This window comes from Ptychodera flava, unplaced genomic scaffold (assembly GCF_041260155.1).
Source record: "Ptychodera flava strain L36383 unplaced genomic scaffold, AS_Pfla_20210202 Scaffold_29__1_contigs__length_4469600_pilon, whole genome shotgun sequence".
Classification (NCBI taxonomy): Eukaryota; Metazoa; Hemichordata; class Enteropneusta; family Ptychoderidae; genus Ptychodera; species Ptychodera flava.
The window spans coordinates 570,525-592,592 of record NW_027248351.1 but is presented as its reverse complement, the minus strand read 5'-3'; the positions used below and the strand labels follow the sequence as shown (position 1 = coordinate 592,592).

At 37.2% G+C, this 22,068-nt stretch overlaps 2 protein-coding genes across 6 annotated transcripts in view; both read right to left on the bottom strand.

Annotated features, from left to right (window-relative positions):
* The window catches only part of LOC139127176 (myosin-3-like), a 182,777-nt gene that overhangs the window by 113,583 nt on the left and 47,126 nt on the right, over window positions 1-22,068 (bottom strand). The window contains exons 13-14 of one of the 5 annotated variants that reach the window (XM_070693096.1): window positions 12,771-12,931; window positions 12,008-12,113 (exon numbers count right to left, since the gene is read on the bottom strand). The exons of 2 other annotated variants lie outside the window; for them this stretch is intronic. In XM_070693096.1, coding sequence (XP_070549197.1) covers window positions 12,008-12,113; window positions 12,771-12,931 — 267 coding nt within the window. The remainder of the gene's footprint in view (window positions 1-12,007; window positions 12,114-12,770; window positions 12,932-22,068) is intronic. 2 more of the 5 variants (XM_070693092.1, XM_070693094.1) reach the window with 2 other exon arrangements.
* On the bottom strand, window positions 15,237-21,052 carry LOC139127179 (uncharacterized). Its single transcript, XM_070693102.1, has 10 exons — window positions 20,773-21,052; window positions 20,234-20,293; window positions 19,923-20,035; window positions 19,016-19,137; window positions 18,182-18,572; window positions 17,772-17,811; window positions 17,314-17,379; window positions 16,599-16,849; window positions 15,800-16,119; window positions 15,237-15,677 (listed from the first exon to the last, which is right to left on the bottom strand). Exons 1-9 carry the CDS (start codon window positions 21,002-21,004, stop codon window positions 15,814-15,816), a joined length of 1,581 nt encoding a protein of 526 aa, XP_070549203.1. The 5' UTR covers window positions 21,005-21,052; the 3' UTR covers window positions 15,237-15,677; window positions 15,800-15,813.

The following is a 22,068-nucleotide window of genomic DNA, read 5'->3' as shown; positions in this document are numbered from 1 at the left end:
TTCCCTGACAGGTTTTGAGCATATTCCTTTGCTGAAAGTATCAATATGGGAGAAAAGGCCCTTTTTGTTAGCTCCGCTGTCAGCGACGCGGAGCTTATCAAATAGGTTGATTATCCGTCGTCGTCCGTCGTCCGTCGTCGTCCGTCGTCCGTCGTCCGGCGTCCGTCGTCCGTCGTCGTCCGTCAACAATTGCCTTCTCCTCTGAAACCACAAGTCCAATTGCTTTGAAATTTTATATGCAGTTCACTTGGGGTGACCTCACTTCAGTTTGTTCAAATCATGGTGAAATTTGCATATTTGTATTTTTGGGGCATTTTTTGGTGTTTTTGGTAAAAAAATCTTCTTCTCTGAAACCGCTCGTCCGATTGCTTTGAAATTTGATATGCAGTTTGCTTAGGGTGACTTAAATCAGATTTGTTAAAATGGTGGTGAAATTTGCATATTTGTATTTTTAAGGCAATTTTTGTCATTTTTGGTAAAAAAATCTTTAAAAATCTTCTTCTTCAAAACTACCAGTCAGATAGCTTTTATATTTGGTACATATGTCCCTAGGGATGATCTATTTCAGATTTGTTCAAATTGTGCAGAAATATGCAAATTTGCATTTTTAAGGCAATTTTTGTCATTTTTGGTCAAAAAATGTATTTCTCAAAAAGTACTGGTCTGACAGTTTTGAAATTTGGTATACAGGTTTCTATAGATGAACTAAGTAATATATATTGAATTTCTGATGAAATCTGTAATTTTGTATTTTTGGGGCAATTTTTGCCATTTTTGGTCAAAAAATGTGTTTCTCAAAAGCACTGGTCTGAAAGCTTTGAAATTTGGTATACAGGTGTCTATAGATGAACTAAGTAATATATATTGAATTTCTGATGAAATCTCAAATTTTGTATTTTGGGGGCAATTTTTGCCATTTTAGGTTAAAAATGTGTATTTCAAAAACTACCTATCTGATAGCTTTGAAATTCGGTATACAGGTTTCCATAGATGAACTAAATGATATTTATTGAAATAATGATGAAATCTGCAATTTTGAATTATGGGGGCAATTTTTCCCATTTTTGTTCAAAATATGCGTTTCTCAAAAGTACTGGTCTAACAGCTTTGAAATTTGGTATACAGGTTTCTATAGATGAACTAAATTTGATCTTTTGAAATTATGATGAAATCTGCAATTTTTATTTTGGGTTGGCAATTGTTGCCATTTTTGGTCAGAAAGTTTTTTTCTCAAAAACCTACTCATCAGATAGCTTTGGTTGACATGTTCTTAGGGATGATCCGATGTAATATATTCAAAGTATGATGAAATCTTCAATTGTGTATTTTTGCAGCTTATTTTAGCCACTTTTTTCTGGCCACTGCATTGAGCTATCAAAGATTTCCACCTTCTTCATCAACATGTGTCAAAAAATAGTTGTTCTCTACATAAACACAGCGGAGCTATATCGCCGCTAGGTCGCTTGTTTGAAAAAAAAATGGGGTAGGGGTACTTTAGGGACCCTCAAACTTCAAAAGTAATGGGGAACCCCCTTTTTCTGTCGATATTTATTGATATAATTGATCAGAGCACAATATATTAAAAAAATGACAATATTCCCTGACAGGTTTTGAGCATGTTTCTTGATGAAAATATGAAAAAAGGCCCCTATTCAGCTGTGGGAAAAAACATAGGTTAGGGGTAATATAGGACTCCCTAACTCAAAAAATTAGCATGGGGACCCCCCTTTTTCTGTTTATTTTTGTTGACGTAATTGTTCAGAGCACAATATATTCAAAAATCAGAAAAATGACAATATTCCCTGACGGGTTTTGAGCATGATCCTTGCTGAAATTATCAAAATGGGAGAAAAAGGCCCCTTTGTAGTTGAAAAAACATGGGGTAGGGGTAATATAGGACCCCCTAACTCAAAAAGTAGCACGGGGACCCCCCTTTTTCTGTTTATTTTTGTTGACGTAATTGTTCAGAGCACAATATATTCAAAAATCAGAAAAATGACAATATTCCCTGACGGGTTTTGAGCATGATCCTTGCTGAAATTATCAAAATGGGAGAAAAAGGCCCCTTAACACTTGAAATAGCATGGGTTAGGGGTAATATAGGACCCCCTAACTCAAAAAGTAGCACGGGGACCCCCCTTTTTCTGTTTATTTTTGTTGACATAATTGTTCAGAGCACAATATATTCAAAAATCAGAAAAATGACAATATTCCCTGATAGGTTTTGAGCATGATCCTTGCTGAAATTATCAAAATGGGAGAAAAAGGCCCCTTTGTAGTCGAAAAAGCATGGGTTAGGGGTAATATAGGACCCCCTAACTCAAAAAGTAGCACGGGGACCCCCTTTTTCTGTTTATTTTTGTTGACAAAATTTTTCAGAGCACAATATATTTAAAAATCAGAAAAATGACAATATTCCCTGATAGGTTTTGAGCATATTCTTTGCTGAAAGTATCAATATGGGAGAAAAAGGCCCCTTAACACTTGAAATAGCATGGTTAGGGGTACTTTAGGACCCCCTAACTCAAAAAGTAGCACGGGGACCCCCCCTTTTTCTGTTTATTTTTGTTGACATAATTGTTCAGAGAACAATATATTCAAAAATCAGAATAATGACAATATTCCCTGATAGGTTTTGAGCATATTCTTTGCTGAAAGTATCAATATGGGAGAAAAAGGCCCCTTAACACTTGAAATAGCATGGTTAGGGGTACTTTAGGACCCCCTAACTCAAAAAGTAGCACGGGGACCCCCCTTTTTCTGTTTATTTTTGTTGACATAATTGTTCAGAGAACAATATATTCAAAAATCAGAAAAATGACAATATTCCCTGACAGGTTTTGAGCATGATCCTTGCTGAAATTATTAAAATGGGAAAAAAGGCCCCTTCGTGGTTGAAAAAGCATGGGTTAGGGGTAATATAGGACCCCCTAACTCAAAAAGTAGCACGGGGACCACCCTTTTTCTGTTTATTTTTGTTGACAAAATGTTTCAGAGCACAATATATTTAAAAATCAGAAAAATGACAATATTCCCTGATAGGTTTTGAGCATATTCTTTGCTGAAAGTATCAATATGGGAGAAAAAGGCCCCTTAACACTTGAAATAGCATGGTTAGGGGTACTTTAGTACCCCCTAACTCAAAAAGTAGCAGGGGAACCCCCCTTTTTCTATTTATTTTTGTTGACATAATTGTTCAGAGAACAATATATGCAAAAATCAGAAAAATGACAATATTCCCTGATAGGTTTTGAGCAAGATCTTTACTGAAACCATAAAAACATACGAACAAAAGGCCTCTCAGTAGTTGAAAAAGCATGGGGTTAGGGTGCTTTAGGAGCCCCTTACCCTAAAAGTAGCACGGGAACCCCCCTTTTTCTTTTGATATTTGTTTATATAATTGATCAGAGCAAAACATGTGATAAAATAAAAAAATTGACAATATTCCCTGACAAGATTTGCGCATGTTCTTTGCTGGAAGTATCAAAATGTGAGAAAAGGCCCCTTAACGCTTGAAATAGCATGGGTTAGGGGTACTTTAGGACCCCCTAACTCAAAAAGTAGCACGGGAACCCCCCTTTTTCTGTTTATTTTTGTTGATATAATTGATCAGGCCACAACATATGCAAAAATCAGGAAATTGACAATACTTTTAATTTTGAGTAGACCTCCACCTTAATACCTCAGCCAAAGGCTGATAGGAATTGTTCATTGCCCTCATCGAGCTAAATTTACAAGAAGACAAGCCTGTATAGAGTTGCCTTGGCAAGATATTCATGTGACAGATAATACATAAACTGAAGTTATTCAGATATACAGTGAAATGACTTCAGAGAATTATAGAATCCCACACCCTCAAGGACCGGGGTCAGATTTCTCACAAAGTTTGGGGATATTTTGTCTCATATGAGTCGCAGGCAAGTGTAAGACAAAATATCCCCAACGAGTGTGAGAAATCTGATCCCAGGTCCTTGGCGTGTGAGATTCGTTTTCCTCACATGACCACAAAATGCGTAAAATTTACACCAGAAACATTGAATGTTTAAATGTACAGGCAACTTTGTGGCCATATAGTATCCCGTGTCATTAACGCAAACTCCGTGGTGAGTTCTGCTGCAGGTACTTCAACTTCTGATCTGGATGAGATGTCTAACAGAAAAAAATTGGCTATTGTTCCAAGTGGTCTATGTTCACCAGTTATTTGGAAGATTCGGCAGGTTTTTTAGTCTGGCACCAACCCCGGGGGTTACCAACAACCTACAAGTCGTTATCCAAAATCATGACAATGCTGTCGTCTGCCCCGTACTCTGACTTGCCTACTTTGTAGTTCCAGTCTGTGTGTTAATAATTGGATAATATTTTGGGAGTGGAACAAAAGGCTGTTTATAATCAAATCAGGGCTCGTGTAATATATACTACAGAGTGTGGGATGATTTCTGAGAGTGGGGGGATTGATTTTTCCCCCACCATCGATCCCACACTCCTGGTGGCCACGAATGTGAGAATGAAATCATGCAGAGAGTCATTTTATTTCCAAAAATATTTTTGAACTTTTGATTTGATGGCTACTTAGAAAATCAAGCGACCCCAAACTCTGTGGCTGAGTTTCAAAATTACATGATTCCACTCTGTGCAATGCACAATACATGATTCCCCCCACCCCCCATGGATTTTGCCGGCCCACCCCTGTAATAACCAAACACTCCCTTAGTACAAACATAAAATATTGCATTGAATCTGTTCCGTTATGTGGCTTTCATCCATTTTAATCATACAGATTTCAACTGTGAAATTTTTCCAGATATCTGTCTGGCATGGTGTTAGAGATCGTTTAGGTATGTTGTGAAGACAGTTTCTTGGTAAGTAACTTTTTCTTTGAAAACTCTATTGGTGATTTGCAATATTTGACCTTAGCCTAGCTGTGATATGGCAGTGGTGCTGTGGCGTATAGACTGCAGTCAGGTCAAAGGTCATTGAAACAGAACCATTGAGAGCCATCCCATAGACTTGTTTGGTACAACACTGATCGCAATAGCGCTGATTTAGCTTGCAAAATAAAGACATAGGTCAATCTTTGAATAGATCAACCTGTACCTACTTTATTACTATTTACGACTTATCTCCTATTCCTGATAACTCACTGTGATGACATGTATTTTCAACAATTTATTGGTGAGCTGTTATCAGTTTCTGCTTGAATTTGAACTTTTGACCCCAGCGTACTCACTATACATTTTACACAAAAGGGCAAACATTGCAGAGACTGTTGATGGCTAACTGGAAAATGGTTGAAAATACATGTTTTTATATTGTCCAGGTAGAGGTAGCTAGCAGGAGTATAGACTGAGTCATAATGATACAGTGGGCAAAAGTTGATTTATTCAAAGACTAATACATTTCATTATTTTGTGAGCTAAATCAGCGACACTATAATCTGTGTCATAGTAAACTAGCAAAATAGTCTATGGGGTGGCTTTCAGCAGTTCTTTGGTGATGACCCTTGACCCGAGCACAATTGATACGCCACAGCACCACTGGGATATCACAGCTAACCTTAACCATTTGTCAGGTCTTTCAATATTTACACCTTTACCATATACCAATGCCTATATCTCTCCATCCTGGTGACATTTACCATAAAATATCAGCCAATATATGATATTTTATGATAAATGTCAATCGACATCTGATGCATGATAAATATAATCAGTTTTGGACACTGTTTCTGAGCTACATTAGCAAATCGAAAGTAAACAAAACACAATGCGAGCCACTCTCTGCCTGCAGATCTGTGAATTGAGTAAGGACAGTGTAAGCAGTAGAATTTTAACATGTTGTTTTCTGTTATTCTACCAGCAATTGAATGAAATGGTGAAATTTTACAAGAGTGCATGCAATGAGGTCAAAGTTCAGAGGTGAGTGGATGACAATTGAACACTGTTCACTTTTGGTCACTTTTCCCAATAAAGTGTTTGTCTTCGACACAAGATCAAGTTGCAAGTGGGACAGTCATTAAGAGTTCATATGCTTCAACACAGGGTTGATAGCAGAGTAAATTCTGGCAGCTTGTGTTTTGAAGTGACAACAGAACACATAATACAAAAATGTAATTCCCTCAGATTCAACTCTGGACCTATCTCTGTTAAATTCACCATCATCAATTAAGTTGTTTTTTTAAATGGTAGGTCACTATACTGACACTGGTTACTGATTTATAGCCCAGAATTCACACATTCCTCTTGTCCTGAAGATATCCTGTGTTGTTCATAAGTGAGCACATCAAAGCTGCTTTCTTCATAAGTTACTGTTCCTAGCATGAATGCAGGCATGGCATGACATCAGTGACCTTAATATGAACTGTAGTCAACAATCTGAGGCAAAATTCATGTCAATACCTACTTGATGTCCTTGCCTTTCTTTGTAGGACAAGGGAGGGTAAGCCTAATTCAAGCTTCATGCCACATTTCACATGCCACGATTCACATGCCATAATTCATGATTCACGTTCTGCAGGTTAAGCTAGAAACAGATGCATTTTCACTCAGATTTACTGAATCGATTCATGTACACTGATAAATCACCATTAGCATTTCAATGGCGCCCTCTATATGCATGAAGTGGTGGTCTGTGATATGTGGTGTGTAAAATATTGACCCTTTAAGAGTGTTTTCAAGAAAAAAACGATCTTCACCAATTTTCATGTGCAACTGAAACTGGTTACTGATTTATAGGCCCAGTAGTAAAATCGAGGTCAAAGGTCACTCTGGTCCCATGACATTTTGTCAAAAAACTTTTCCTCAATACCAAAAATCAGATTTCTAGCTCCATTGGCTAACCTAGAATTAGATGTGAATAACTAATGAGGTACAGGATGATGTAAGGATCAAAGGTCAAGGACAAACCAAAATTTTGATGTGGAATTTGGTTTCATACCTGTCATTTGTCAATAGACACTAGCTGTCTTGGACTCTTATGTAGGATAAGCCATAGCTTAGTTGCAGAGGTTTAGGGCAGGTCAAAGGTCATAGAAAATTCTTAATAATAGTACTATAAAAAATCTTCTTCTCAAAATTGACAGGACCTGTGACTTTGAAACTTGGCACACAGGAACATAGCTCTATGGTCTACAAAGAATTTGTAAATAAATTTGATTGTTCAATTTCGGTGTGAATGGCGTCAATTTAAAGTTAAAATCCAGGATGGCTGCAAGAGAACCCTTATGAAAATTTTTAGCCTGCTGCACAGTGTTCCTGCACAGGTGCGGCACTAATGCAACAGACAATTACTGTAACTCAACTGTAAGGCGACTTTTTCGCATGCAAATTAGCTGCTGCCGCACAGGCGCAAGAAATGATAAAAACAGTAACTGTGCGGCAGCTTTGTGCAGGAACTGTGCAGCAATATACAGCAGGTTGCGGCAGCTCTGCTGTAAGGCGATTTTTCTCATGCAAATTAGTTGCTGCCGCACAGGTGCAGAAGGAATGAAAACAGTAACTGTGCGGTAGCTTTGTGCAGGAACTGTGCAACAATACAACAAGTTGCAGCAGCTTTGCTGTAAGGTGATTCGTTCGAATTATACACATTAGCTGCACTGAGCAAATATATAGTGCAAGAAATGCTGAAAACAGTAACTGCAGTAAGTTTGTGTTGGAAATGTGGAAGCCTGTGATTGCACAATAGCCCTTTGAACTACAGAGTACCTGAAAGACTGTGCAGGAACTTCACAGATAATTGTGGCATCTTGCAGGACAGCTACCAGGAGTAGGTAAAATTTGCGGCAAATTATTTTGCATGTTACTGCAGATTTGCCGCAAACTACAAAATGCAAAATTTCCTTCATAAGTTGGCATAATTCCACAGCAGTCAGCTCAGGGATAAACTTTTACCAATTTCAGCAACAGTAAGAAAACGAAATACATTATTAAATAGACGAGAGATACTGAAAACCAAAGAAGCAACACAATTAAGTGACAGCAAAATTTCTTGTATTGTACCATAAGTTTCAACGTTTTTATCTTTTCCAACGATATAATACGTTCAGCTCAGATATGTACACAGAAGTTGTAAAATCGCTTGTGTAAACATGGCCAATGTTAGTGACACCGTTGAAAACCTGACAGAGTGTGGAAAGCACAAGATGTGTTTTATCCAACTAAGCTCTGAAATACCAGTTTCACCAAAAAAAAATGGTCAGCGCAAATAAAGTTATTGTTAAATAAAAAGACAGAGAGAAAAAAAGATTAAATTCAAATTGTGGTACGATTTATTTTAAATGCCATGTTCATTTCATGCCACAAGTATCTTCAAGAGATTTTCTTTTGACTCGATAAGTTTCATGTAACATTTACATTACTGTCATAGGCTGCGATTTGGCTTTCTGTTCTCTGAATTTCTTGTCCCTTCCTCACTATGCATTCTGAAAAATACAAATCGTTCAGGGAAGAGTATAAGTCTTTACCGTTTGACCACACATTTACATGTAAACATCGCAATTTGATGAAAGACATCAATAATTATTTGAAAAGAGACAAAAAAGTTGAAAACTTGAAGCAAAAAAATGCATATACATTTATGATTATTAAATTAATAATGATCAAATGTCAAACAGCGGACAGCTCGCCGTATGTTGTTTACATACCAACGGCGGCGACGGGCGACAATCTGCAAAAATCTCAGCACTTACTGTAACTGTTGTGAAACGAAAGTGAATTCAGTATGAATCAGTACTCAACGAAAATTTATCTGTAGCTAAACATAGATATGCAACGATTACAGAACATTATAGCGATGAACAGACGGACGGTACATTGACTTACCGGTACATTTGAGAATGGCTCGCAGAGGCTGGATGATTCGATCCTGGTTCCGGTCGCAGGTCTCTCCGAACCGTGTGTACATACTTAGAAAACATAGTCAGCATTTTTACTGCTGTTCGCGTTCACAAATTTTGAAACCCGTCAATCTCTGGTGCTGTATACACGTTTTTCCAACACTGTGATATCATTTGGCTGGCGATTCCATAGAAAGATCACGAAATTGTCCACTAGATAACTCCCTAACAACAAGTACTCAGCCGATGGTGCCAAAATCTAACTTCGCGCGATCAAGCCTCATGACGTTAACGAAAGTGCGATCTATAAATCATTACGCGATTTATAATGTAGTCCCGTTTTTAAACGTTGGAATTGACTCTACATTATTCACCAATCCGTTATGTTTTATACTTGATAGAGCACCCAATTTACAAGTATAATGAAACTGGTTATTTTCATCATAGAAAGACTCAAAATAGAGTAAATTTCTTTCAACACGAAGATTCCATATCAATGCGCGAACTGAACTTGATGAACCGTGACCTCAGAGTGTAAACATGTCGGCTGCTCTCAGTCTCAGCGCTGGACGTTCGCGAAGCAGCGTATTGGATTTTCGTACAGCGGTCGGGATGGGCAGTGAAACACCCAAAATTGTGCTCGGCAATTATCTAACGCTGAAAACATGGACAAAAGCATTGAATATCAATCCAGTCATAACAGAAAGCGAGATTTTGTTAGCGATGACAGGACACAGACTTAGTGCTGGGCACTGTACGTACGTACCGTATACTGTATACACTGCTATAGCGTGAAGTCTGAGCACGTCCACGGCCCTGCTTGGAGCCAAGGTACTAGTAGCGGGTCCTGCGACATTGAAGTTTATTTGTTTGTTTCTACAATGGAAAGTTCTCATCTGTCGATATTTTTAAGGTACAGATTTGCAGTAACAAAAGTCTACGACGCGTCCTTACACAAGTTACAGACCATCATAGATTTCGTTCGAAACTGTTTCAGTGCATTTTGGTATCACTCGCAGAAAATACAGAGTTAAACTTGCAAGTCAGACAAGTCCCTGTTTTAAAAATTTGTTTTCCTAAAAATTCAGTTGTCGATTGAACCTTGATTTACCAAACCAGATCGTCGAAGGGGGTACTCATGTAATGATGTACATGTCACTGCTGTATAATACAGATGTACTCTTTATATCCATCATCCTGCAATGTTGTTGAGTTTAGGCCTGTGTCGCTTTCGCCAGCTGAACTGTGCTTTAAAAGCTGTCCATTATCTAACAGTTTTTATAATTTAAAAGTTGGATTGTCTGTTATAAAAATAAATGAATGCAAAATATAAATGAAAGGTCAGTTTTTTTTTCTTGAATATGACTGGTCACGAAGTGCAATGGTACACTGTACTCCTGGTAATGAAACAGTGGGCCATGTGCCCATCATGTGTTGCTCCATATTTGCAGCAATAACCAATAACAATCTGTACATGTAATGTCATTTCTGGCACACAAGCTGCACACTTTGATGGCCTGCTGCACACAAGCTGCACACTTCAAGGTCTGTTGTACACAAGCTGTACACATTTTACATTTGCCGCACACAAGGTGTACAGTATGGAGATTATTGCACAGAAGCTGCACAGTTTTGTCTCCTGCTGCACAGTTTCTGCTCAGATTAACACTGTGCAGAAACTGTGCAGCTAGCTGCATTTTCCTGCACAGCCTCTCTTGCACAGCTTTCCTGTGCAGCACTAGTGCAGCAACTCTACGGCAGAGCTGCCGCTAGTCTACAGCAGAGCTGCCGCACAGTTTCATTTTCATAAGGGAAAGTATCTAAATATTATTGATGTGGATTGTGACACATGTTTGTTGCTAATGAAAATTGGGGAGGGTCACTTTTTTCTTGAAAATGTTTTTGAAGGGCCACTATTTTGAAAAACTCTGGCCCTCCCTCCCCATAATTTCTATCCCGTCCTTTGCTGTAGTAACCCCCGTCCCTAGATGCAGAATTCATACTACACACATATCGTGGACGACCACTTCATGCATATAAAAGGTGCCAATGAAGTCCCCATGGTGATTTATCAGTGTACATAAATTGGATAAAGTTAATTTGAGTGAAAATACATGTTTCTAGCTTAATCTAATGCGTGTGATATCGATGACCATTGTTCGTCTTATGGACATTGCCAGTCTCACAAAACTGAATTCTTAAATCAAACTTTTACTTGGGGAAAAAGTTCAGTCCTAGGATCTGTGAATATTCATGGGGCGTGGATGCTGGCTATAATCTCTCAGTTTGTGTTTAGAAGTTCAGAGGTCACCGCCTACGTCACTATAGTGACGTGGCTGCATGGAGCCTCGACCAACAGTTTTACGCTAGCAAAATGGCGGTCTCTGTATAGTCATGTCTAGCAAACCTAGTAAAAAGGTGATATTTCAGTGAATTTTGAGCGGATTTCTGGTTGCGGTCCTAATAACCAAGCTGTCTATGAGTGTTGACAAATTGAATGGAAAATTTTTCGAAATATCGTCAAAAAACTTGCGCAAAGGGTGCTTGCGGTGGATTTGGACACTAGTCTATGGAATATCCCATAGCTATGGTCGAGGGGTTAAAATCGTACAAGTCAAAACCAGCCCGTAAAAGGCAGGAATCCCGTCTGAAAACACCACAGCTATAGACCCACAGCTATGTCCTACGAAGCACTGTGTCACCAAGTTTGGGTTTGTTGACCAAACTGTCAGAACAGAGCAAGCATTAGTGAGCAAAATTTTCACAATTTGGTCAGTTAATTCCAATTCCTGGCCCCCACTATGCTTCACCTTACACAAAAACTCAGCAATCAAAAATCGTCAAATAAGTTGGAAGAAAGTTGAAATTCTTTTCATTTTAATGTTATTGATTACCGTAGTCAGTGCCTTAATTACAAGGCGTCTGTTGTTTTGCGTAGAGTGATTTTGACATCATCACTTTGTCTCTATACAACTTCTACATCCTTGCCGAATAAAGTTTAAATGATAGTGTTGACAGACGTCGGACATCACCACACATCTACCTATCAGATAAGCTCTGTGTCGCTGACAGTTGAGCTAATAGACATCAAATCAGGTCCAATAATCATTATCATTCAAGGTAACCAAGAAATTTACCAGGTCCAAGGAACATACCGGTATGTAAAAATGTACGTACCAGAGACTTGAGTGGCTTCGGTCTGGATTTCTTGAGGGAAGGGGTTTTTCCCTTGATGATGAGGTGATGTCAAATGTCCTTGTGGTGATGATCTGTACTTTTTGGGCTGCAGATGAAATGCAGAGACAACAAACACACAAACAGAGCAGATAAAAAGACATCGTTTAAGAACAATAAATACAAAATAAATGAAAAATGACAGCTCCAGAGAAAGCAAAAGTGTCTGCAGGTGATAGGGTGTTTACACTGATTTTTTTCTTATTTTTCAAATAGAGTGTTCTGTCATGACTAGACACTGAACACACAGAGTAAAACACCATTAAAATATCTTAGATTATTTTTATCTAAACAATTCAGGAACACAGGTGCACTGGAAGTTGGTTGCTCATAATGTATCTGAATATCTTTGCAGCCAATCAATTAGGGCATCAATATCAAAGTTCCTGTAGAGGAACAATATCACAATTCTTCTGTTGGTCTAACTCGATATTTTCATGTGAGGGCAGTTACCAGTGCAGCAACATGTGGCCAAATATGTGTGCTACAATTTATTCAATAGCCAGGGGGCAGAGTGCTGTACTTTTACACTTAGCAAGATGTTGACTTTCTGCTCATAGAATAGCTTTCATAAAGGGACACTACTTTTGATTTGTAATAGTAGTGCAGATATTCCTACTGATTAGTGTAGACATTTACATATACAGAGGATGCCCTGTAAATATGCTTGTGGAAAATCTCATCTGACACAAAAACTGCCACCAACCTTTTGTGTAGACTGTATGTTGGGCTGATCTTGTAATTGTGTGCGCTGAGGTCTCATCTGACCTGTTATGGTCCCCTGGGTATGTGACTGATCAGTTGGATATGGCATCTGCTGAGATTGGGAGTACACAACAGGTGTGGTGGGTGGACCTGTAACAATAACTTCATTCGAACAAAATTCAGTCTGATGTCTAGCATACATCAATAATGTGCAAGTTTGGATTTTAAGTAATGCAAAATGAAAAAAAAAAACAAAATTGAAACCTCAAGTAATTTGTTCCAACAATGATGGGTTAGTAATTGCAAGTAATTTTCAAATAATCTAACACACACAGTCTAAGACACGTACCTCTCTCTGCTTGTTTTGAACTTTTGATTTGATGGCTACTTATGAAAATCAAGCGACCCCAAACTCTGTGCTGTTTCAAAATTACATGATTCCACCCCACTCTGTGCAATGCACAATACATGACTCCCCCCCCCATGGATTTTGCCGGCCCATCCCTGTAATAACCAAACCCTCCCTTTGTACAAACATAAAATATTGCATTGACTCTGTTCCACACTGGTTTTCGTCCATTTTAGTTATACAGATTCAACTGTGAAATTTTCCAAGATATCTGTCTGGCATGGTGTCACACTTTTAGATACCGTTTAAGTATGTTGTGAATCGGACAATCTCTTGATAAGTAACTGTTTCTCTAAAAAGTCCATTGCTGATTTGTAATATTTGACCCTGGCCTAGGTTTGATATGGCAGCAGTGCTGTGGTGTATAGACTGTGCTCAGGTCAAAGGTCATTGCCACAGAACCACTACGAACCACCCCATAGACTTTTTTTGTAATTTACGACAATACTGATTGCAATAGCATGGTGTTGCTGATTTAGCTTGCAAAATAATGACATAGGTTACCTGAATAGATCACTCTATACCTACTTTATCACTGACTATCTTCAACTCATCTCCTACTCCTGCTAACTGACTGTGACAACATGTATTTTCAACAATTTATTGGTGAGCTGTCGACAGTTTCTGCTCGACTTTGAATTTTTGACCTCAAAGGTATTCACTATATGTTTTACACCAGAGGGCAAAGATCACAGAGTCTGTTGATGGCTCTCTGGAAAATGGTTGAAAATACATGTAACACCTAAAAAACCTCAATATTCTATGTAGCAGTTTTATTGTGCTTCTGAACAGTTTTCATTGCAGTAATGCTCTGCACAAGACAGGTACTCATTAAAAACTGGTGAATTAAGGGTGTATGGTCATGGGTTGTGTACTACTATGGTAAAAAGTGAGAAATAACTTAAAAATTTGTGTAATCATTTTTCTGCTTCTCTATTTTTCTTTCACTTTCACTGAAAGAACATGTTCCTTTGTGTAAGAAGTGGTAAAGACATACTAAATAAAGGTACAAGGCGACACAGTATTATTTTCTCTCAACTTTATTCACTGAAAAATGAAAATCAGAAACCCCAAAACATTGATTTCATATGCATGTACTGTGTATGTGTACATTTTATGATGTCTTTTAGTATATCAATCACATTTGTGAAAATGAGAAAGTTATTTGCTACCCCTAACCCGGAAATAGAATTCCCAATACGAATAAAATCTAAAATGGCTATAATGGTAGACATTTTATTCATCAGGTGCCAGTTGTATGTCCACATTTTATTTTCCCAAATTCAACTAAACTACATAATATAGCAATGAGAAAGTTATTTGCTATAAAGGGAACAAGAATTTCCAATACTAATAACATCTGACATTATACTCATCAAGTGCCAGTTGTATGTCCACATTTTATTTTATCCAATTCAACTGTGAAACAGCATATGATAAATGTTTTAAACCAGCCAAACCACCAGTAAACCATTATAAACAGGCTAAAACAACCCATATGTTATCAAGTAAATGACCAATAATAACACATTGTACACCTACTGCCGTAACCTATGGGAGTTTGACCGTACAATAAATTTCCGTATTTGTATAGTACGCGGAGTCCCGATATGGGAGACGTGCGACGCGTTCTTCAGTGTGAGTAAAACTATGTATTGAGTTGACTAATGTACGTCTGGTTTTGCTGAATGCCAGCTCATTTGCAAAACCAAAATACAGCATAGTTTACAAGACTGAAATCAGGATAAAAATTGTCTACCAAAAAATGGCAGCAATGTGGTCATATGCAAATTTTTTCAACACCAAAATTAAGTATTGCAGCACTCAAAGTTTGTACCAAATTTTGGCTTTCATCTGAGTTTTATTTTTTCAAGAAATATGTTATTGGTCAAAATATGTCATTTTAACCCTGTACCCATGCCTTAACTTACTTCGCCGCACAGTTGCGTGTCCAGATTTTTGGCAATTCAACTGTAAAACTACTAAGTATTAATAGCAATGAGAAAGCTATTTGCTATAAAAAGGGAACAAAAATTTCCAATACTTATTATATACGAAATGGCCATAATGATGGAATTGTAAACATCAAGTGTCCACATTTTATATTTCCTACTTCAACTTCGAAACTTCATCATATATGGCAAATTCACACACCATACAGTTCTTTTAGCTGGTCCTTAATATTACATTTCAGATGGTTATGCTTGGTGAATTTAAATCCATCAAAAGAATCTTCTCCTTTGGCACTTTCTCAAGTCATGGCCCATAACGCCTTCCTACACGTTTTGAGAGTGGTTTCTATTTAGTGGTCCAGCTGCCATGCCACCAATGAAGTGTGACTGATAAATCATCAATCACCGTTACCTCCCCTATTAATGGAACCTCTTTCCAATATTCTAGGGCAGCAGCTGCCATCTGACCCACAGCAAAAGTGACATCCCCTGGTGTCCTAACAGTTTCTACTGCTTGTGATGAGGAAGGACGAGCTCCTGTATAAACCTGAAAATGTCCATGCCAGAAGAACAACTTAATATTACAACTGACTGCTTTGTTTATCATTAGAGATTGATTTGCACTTGCATGTGAATCTCATAACATTAGGAGTTTCATTTTACATTTACCTTATTTGAACCATCTAAATGAAGTGTTCTCCGGTGAAGATTGAGGAGATCCTCTGAAAGTGGAGGCCGGCCAAGGTTTCCATGTTTCTTCTCAACTTCTTATGAATAATTTCTTGTAGAGGCCATTCAGCCTGTTGTTGTTCTGCTAAGTACTGTGGCAAGGTTGAACTGAGAAAGTCTTCCCACCAATTTTTCTGTTCTTCTGTGACAACTCTGACAGTGCTGCTGTTGATAAGCTTTGGAATGTCTTCCAGTATTTTGTTGACATTCATCTTGACATCAGATGGCACTACCATACCAGGAATTCCCAGTGGCTTGGCCTATCAAACAATTTGATTTAGGGTTACAATCATGAAGAATAGCCAAGATTCTCAAGGCACTATGTGAATGCTACATTTCAGGCAAATTACTGTGTTCTAGAAATCAGTGAACATGGTACTTGTGTCACATTACAACATTACTGTATTCTATGGTGAATAACAAGAACTTCACTAGTGGCAAATCATTTCTCACTCATCAAAAGTCAACAAAAAATCATCATTAAACTGCATCACTCTGAGTACATGTACATGGGCATACTCTGCAAACATCACATTTACTTAATTTCACTCCATTGAAATTTTGCTTTCTATAATGTTAGCTCAAGTGAAATATGCTCTGATGTGACATTTTTGTAGTAAAATTCCTGACTATAATTCATTAGTCTGCATTAACATGAGTTGAACATAAATATATATGTGGACAAATCAAGACAGAATATTAGATTACAAGTACTGTTCCTTTAAAAAATAAACCTCACCTTTAGAAGTTTAAGAGACCCATCAGTTGGAATCCATTCAGTATCTGTGCTCCATATCTTATACTGAAGTTTGGCACATCCAGTCTCATCCTTTGAGATTTTAAATGCATGAGGTACAGAGTGGTTGTGTAGATCAGCAGCTACAGGTTTAATCCAGTCACGAATGTCAAACATTCTGTCTAGTAGGTGCACACTTGAACCACTTCTAGAATAGCCTGACTTCAAGATTCCAAGTACAATATCAAGCAACTCTAAAAATTGTAAAATAGAAAATTCATTGTTTACAATCTGTGGTGTAATCACATACTTAGTTCTTGTTGGAATACACCCTCTAGTATATACAGTGTAAACTGATTTTCAAGATTTCCAACACCTTTCTCATTAAATGCAATGTCACATCCAAGTTAATTATGGTTACAATTTAAAGGTGTCAGAAATTTCAAAAACCTTTTACTCATGGCAATCACAAAAAATGTGTCTTTCTGGAAAAATATAATTGCATCCACCAGCTGGTTCATTACATTGTTGTCTTTTGAAATGAACCAAAACTGTTAACTGGTAAAAAAAAAGTTGTAAAAATGCACTCGGTTATTTTGAGGTATCAGATATTTCCAACCCCTTTTCTCCTTTTGCTATCATGATGAAATGTTTACCCATAAAAATACTGCACTAATGAATTATCTGTAGTGTAAAATTAAGAATACTAATAACTTACCATCCACAGTTACAACATTCTTGCCACTGATATTATTGGCAATGACGCTGAATACTTGGTCAATGTCTAATTTGGAAAGAAAACAAAGGAAATTAATTTTGTTTCTATATTAAAGTTTAAGTGGGGACCATTCTGATAAAATACAGAGCATTACAACTATAACTGACCCTGGATTATTTTCTGAAGAACCATTGAAAGAAACCATGTATTTTATGTCAACCTAGCACAATTTACTGTCAAAAGCCTGTATGGTGACCTCAAAATGATTACAGACAGAAATTCAAAACAACCAAATTATGCCCTAAATAGTGTAGTTTTTATATGTCAAGAACAAGCACTGATATTTAGATTACTGGTGACATGCAGAATTAAATGAAACTTCTTTGATAGACTCTTCAAGTCAAAGTGAGATTAGTTCAATTTCAAGGATATCTGAAATAAAGTGCTACAGTACGTACCTTCGTGAGTGTGGCCTCTCATGAGAAAATTTACAAACACCTGAAAAGAAGAAAAGGAAAGACAAAGTTCATTAGAAAAGTAGGTATATTTTTTTAACATACAAAGTTCATTAAAAAAGTAGGTGTATATTTTTTTAATGTACGTGCAGTTTGATTACCATTGTGGATATTTGGAAAATACAGAAATATTTCAAAACTTTTTTTGTTTGAAAGCTGTCCATTTGGGGAAAAGACACTAACACTGTCACTGTGACAACTCATATCCCTGCAAGTCTGAAAATAGCAGTCAGATAGATGTGATTGGACAGAATTATTGAAGTCATTGAAGTTCAACCTATAGTTTTGCTAGCTAGCTTGCCTCAATGAGATTCATTAAAAATGAAAAGCTGTTAAAATAAGCTTACATGTACCTCATTGAAAACGCCTTCCTCAACTAAGTAGCCAAAGAAAGAGAAAACAAACTTATTCTTGTTTTCTCGAAAACAGTTGTCAAACTGGAAAAATCCAGTGTCTGGAATCTGGTCCAACTCCTGCAGGATGCGTAGGACAATATTCATTGTCAAATTACTGTCATGGGGGTATTGCATGAGATCAAAGTATCCGATGGCATGTCTCCCATGTACTAGTGTACCAGTCAGGTGGGTTCGGAGTGACCATAACCCACTTGTTGATTTTCTAGTCTGGGCCAATCTTGGAATGCATAGCTTATTTTGGGCCATTCCATCGACAATAACACTGAGATATTTATCAGGTTGGCCTCTGGCTAGCTCTCGATGATCAAAATAAGTCTGGCGTTCAGCTCTGAAATGTGACACATTAAAGAATGATTACAGATTATGGTCCGTCTGTATTCAGTCATCTGATTGACTAAAGGCATTGCTAGGGTTAAAATTATTGAATACATGTAGCTTTAGTGCCTTTACAGTGAAATAATTAACACAAGGTGATAATATACCTTTTACGTGACACAGTCTCTTTGAAAATCTCAGTACAGTGTTAGCTGTTTCATAAAGTTGCACAAATTCTCAAATTCTAGTACATATGTACCCAGTACATTTTTATGGCTCAGATGTGTTCTGGAAGGGTGATTATGCTCTATTTTAATGACTGGATATATTTGATTTAAACAATCACCTTCTGATATTTCCTGCCAAATTTGCAAATGTTCTCCAGGAGGTTTACATCCATTTCCAAATAAACTAAATCATTAAGTAAGTCTTATCAAATGTCTTCAGAATACTCACATGTTCACGGTATTGTGTTCCTCCATTAGTCTGTCAATTAGACTCTTAACTTCTGGATCCATAGTGCTTGCTTTTTCTTCTTTTAATGCAACACAGACATCACACTTAGTGAAGCGATTTTCCTATTGAAAGATACACAGAGAAAATATTTTACTTCATGGTTATCAAAACCTGACAATTTTCTGTCATTGAGAATAAGGCTGTAAAAAGAAACGTTTATGATTTTTCTTATGGCGGACAGCAAAGTCAAAGAATTAGTGGTACAGTTCTGAATGGCATGGAAATTTCTGACCCCTTTTCCATATTTGTGATAGTTAAAAGCTCTTGATGATGATGAAGATAGACAATATACAGATAAAAGAGAATTGTATTATCATCCAGCATATTTTATCAACCAGTGATCAAATGCCTTCATTTAGTCAGCAATTCGACTGAATATTAACCTGTGAATGTTACTTACTGGTGGAATCTTTACATGATTGAAATGCTCATTCCATAATCGTAGAAACTGAGAACAACAAACTACTTTGTGTTGTGTATCTTGCTTGGTTGCCCTATTAACTTCAGAAGAAACATAGGTTGAATAAACTGCTACTTTGGTCAGAAATGATGGGAGATGAATGCGCTGAATATCTGGCATTTTATCACCAATTTTGGTGAAGTATGCTCTCATCCATGCCAAAGCAGATCGAGTTTCAACTGTCGATTTTCGTCCGGAGTTTTCAGAAAGGGTACCCGCTACAATAATGCCATCCCTATGGGCTTTCTGAGCAGCAGTAAATAGTGCCTTCGGGATATTATGAGCAGCTAACCAGGCTGACTTGCACACCTCCACACCTCTGACTATGAATACAGTTTTCCCATCAGCTGCTGTATTCGATATGAGATAATCTAAAATGTGCTGTACCTGAGCTCCTCTCTTTCCAATTTTCTCAAATAAATGTTGTGCCACAACAAAGTCTTCCTGCGAAAGACGTAAACTCAGGCAATCCCATTCACATCCACAGCTATTTTCAAAGGCTGTAAATAAGGGAAAGTTAAATTGGTATCACAAACTTTGTTTAGTGAAGTGAAATTCATAAAATGTGTGGTTACTGTACCAGTACATCTGTACTCAAGATACAACAGATCTAATTACTGGCCCTTCTATCATAATTTTAAAAGTATCTCTTTAATTCATCTTGACCAGACAGTGAACAAATGTTATTTGTTACATACCTGCTAAATAATTTCTTCCTGGGAGTGCCTGAGATGGAGGTTGAGGCAGCTGGTTTTCACCTGTAATGGATGAAACACATATGATATTTAAAAACATGCCAGTCATAGGTAAATTCAGTAATTTATTTTTGAAAATTAAAGTCACTTGATTGCATATATGCTATTCACCCAAGGATGAAATTTACTGGTAGAAAGCTCTTGATATGCAAATGAGAATAACCCTTCGACCTCCACATTTGCCTGCCTAAATTTTGAAGGAATTTTTTTCATATTTTCTTTCATTTTTAACTGATGCTTTTTCCCTTTTGGACACAAAATGTTTAACATGACTCTGGTTTTAGAATTTGGTCGAAATTCTGTCAAACTTATCATACTTTATCTAATTACAGCAGATAAGCAGACTATTTTGTGGAAGGTGTCAAAGTTGACAACAGGCAATCAATGGGTTAAAGAGACAAGTTTATCTTTTGAACTTCAAATTTTAAAATTCTACTCAAGTCAAGTGGTTGATTGACTAAATGAAAAAAATTACCACTTACCTGTATTGGGTAATCCGTTTTCTGATTTTTCATCTGATGATGAATCAAGACTTTCAGCAAAGTGAAATGACTGCTCACTGTTGTCTACTTCACTGTCACTTGATTCAGAAGATGAATCAAGGACAAACACTTTCCTCGGTTGAAGTTCTTCTGAAGTATCAGAGCTGATTTCGATGATATCAATAGAAGAATCTGAATCACTAGTATCAAGGTCTTCCACAGCGTTTGCCATGATGCAGTACAACCAACAAACCCTTTACAAATGAGTCTGCTAGTTCAATTTTCCCGCCTAAAAGTAATAGTTTGCTCACATGACATATGACAGCCAATCCTTGCACAGTAACTGTAGCAACATTAGAAATTTTGTTCCAGTATGAGCACATGCAACACACATGATGCATAGATGATTGGTACCTGAAAGTTTTAGGACATTCCACTTTCTCTGAGGGGTTGTCAACTATCTTGGTCCTGATTGGACACTGCAACTTTGTATTACTATTGGCAAATCAGAAGCTTGCACTCAAACTTCAGACCAATTAGAAGCAAGCATCAAACAATATTGACATATGTCATAAGCCGTGTGAGCTACACCAGAATTTGGCTGGTCCCTGGGGCAGAACACAGTTTTCCACCGCCGTAGACACAGCTAGCTGAACCTGCCAGACTACAATATTTTTTTGTAAATTTTTCAAGACCAGAGAAGTTTATATAAAGAGCAAGGTAAGTGGGATTTTTCTCAAGTTCTAAAATTCTGTTGATGCACAGATACTTCTCAAAATTTGGGGCATGGGTAAATAAATTACCTTTGCCACATTTAAACTGTGGAACGATATAGGTTGCTTTGAGAATTATGCACAGTTTTTAAGGACATGAACTAATTTTTTCAAACTGACCTGCACATTTTTGTGAGGTATAGTTTTCAGACATATACATAAATCTTTCAGGCAATTTCTATTTTTGTTATTTGGTTTCATGTTATCAGAAACCTTTGAATAAGTATCTGTGAAGTGATTCAAATTTGTGGTATTGAAATGCACATGTTATTTGCACGTGTTTGACAGGTTTTTTAACGAACGTTTCTTCCTTAAGGTAATATGAACCTCGAAAGTGAAAGACTTAAACTTTTGCTCTAACTTTCCTCAAGGAATCTTTCAATCATTCTCTTTCAAAATCAAGAATAAAAATAGGGGGTCACCATGCAAATTTTGGTAATAGAGAAACAAATTACCCAAGATTTACCGATATTAGAAATTCAAAATGGCCGCCATCCCTGTGTTAACTCTATGGCGAAAAATT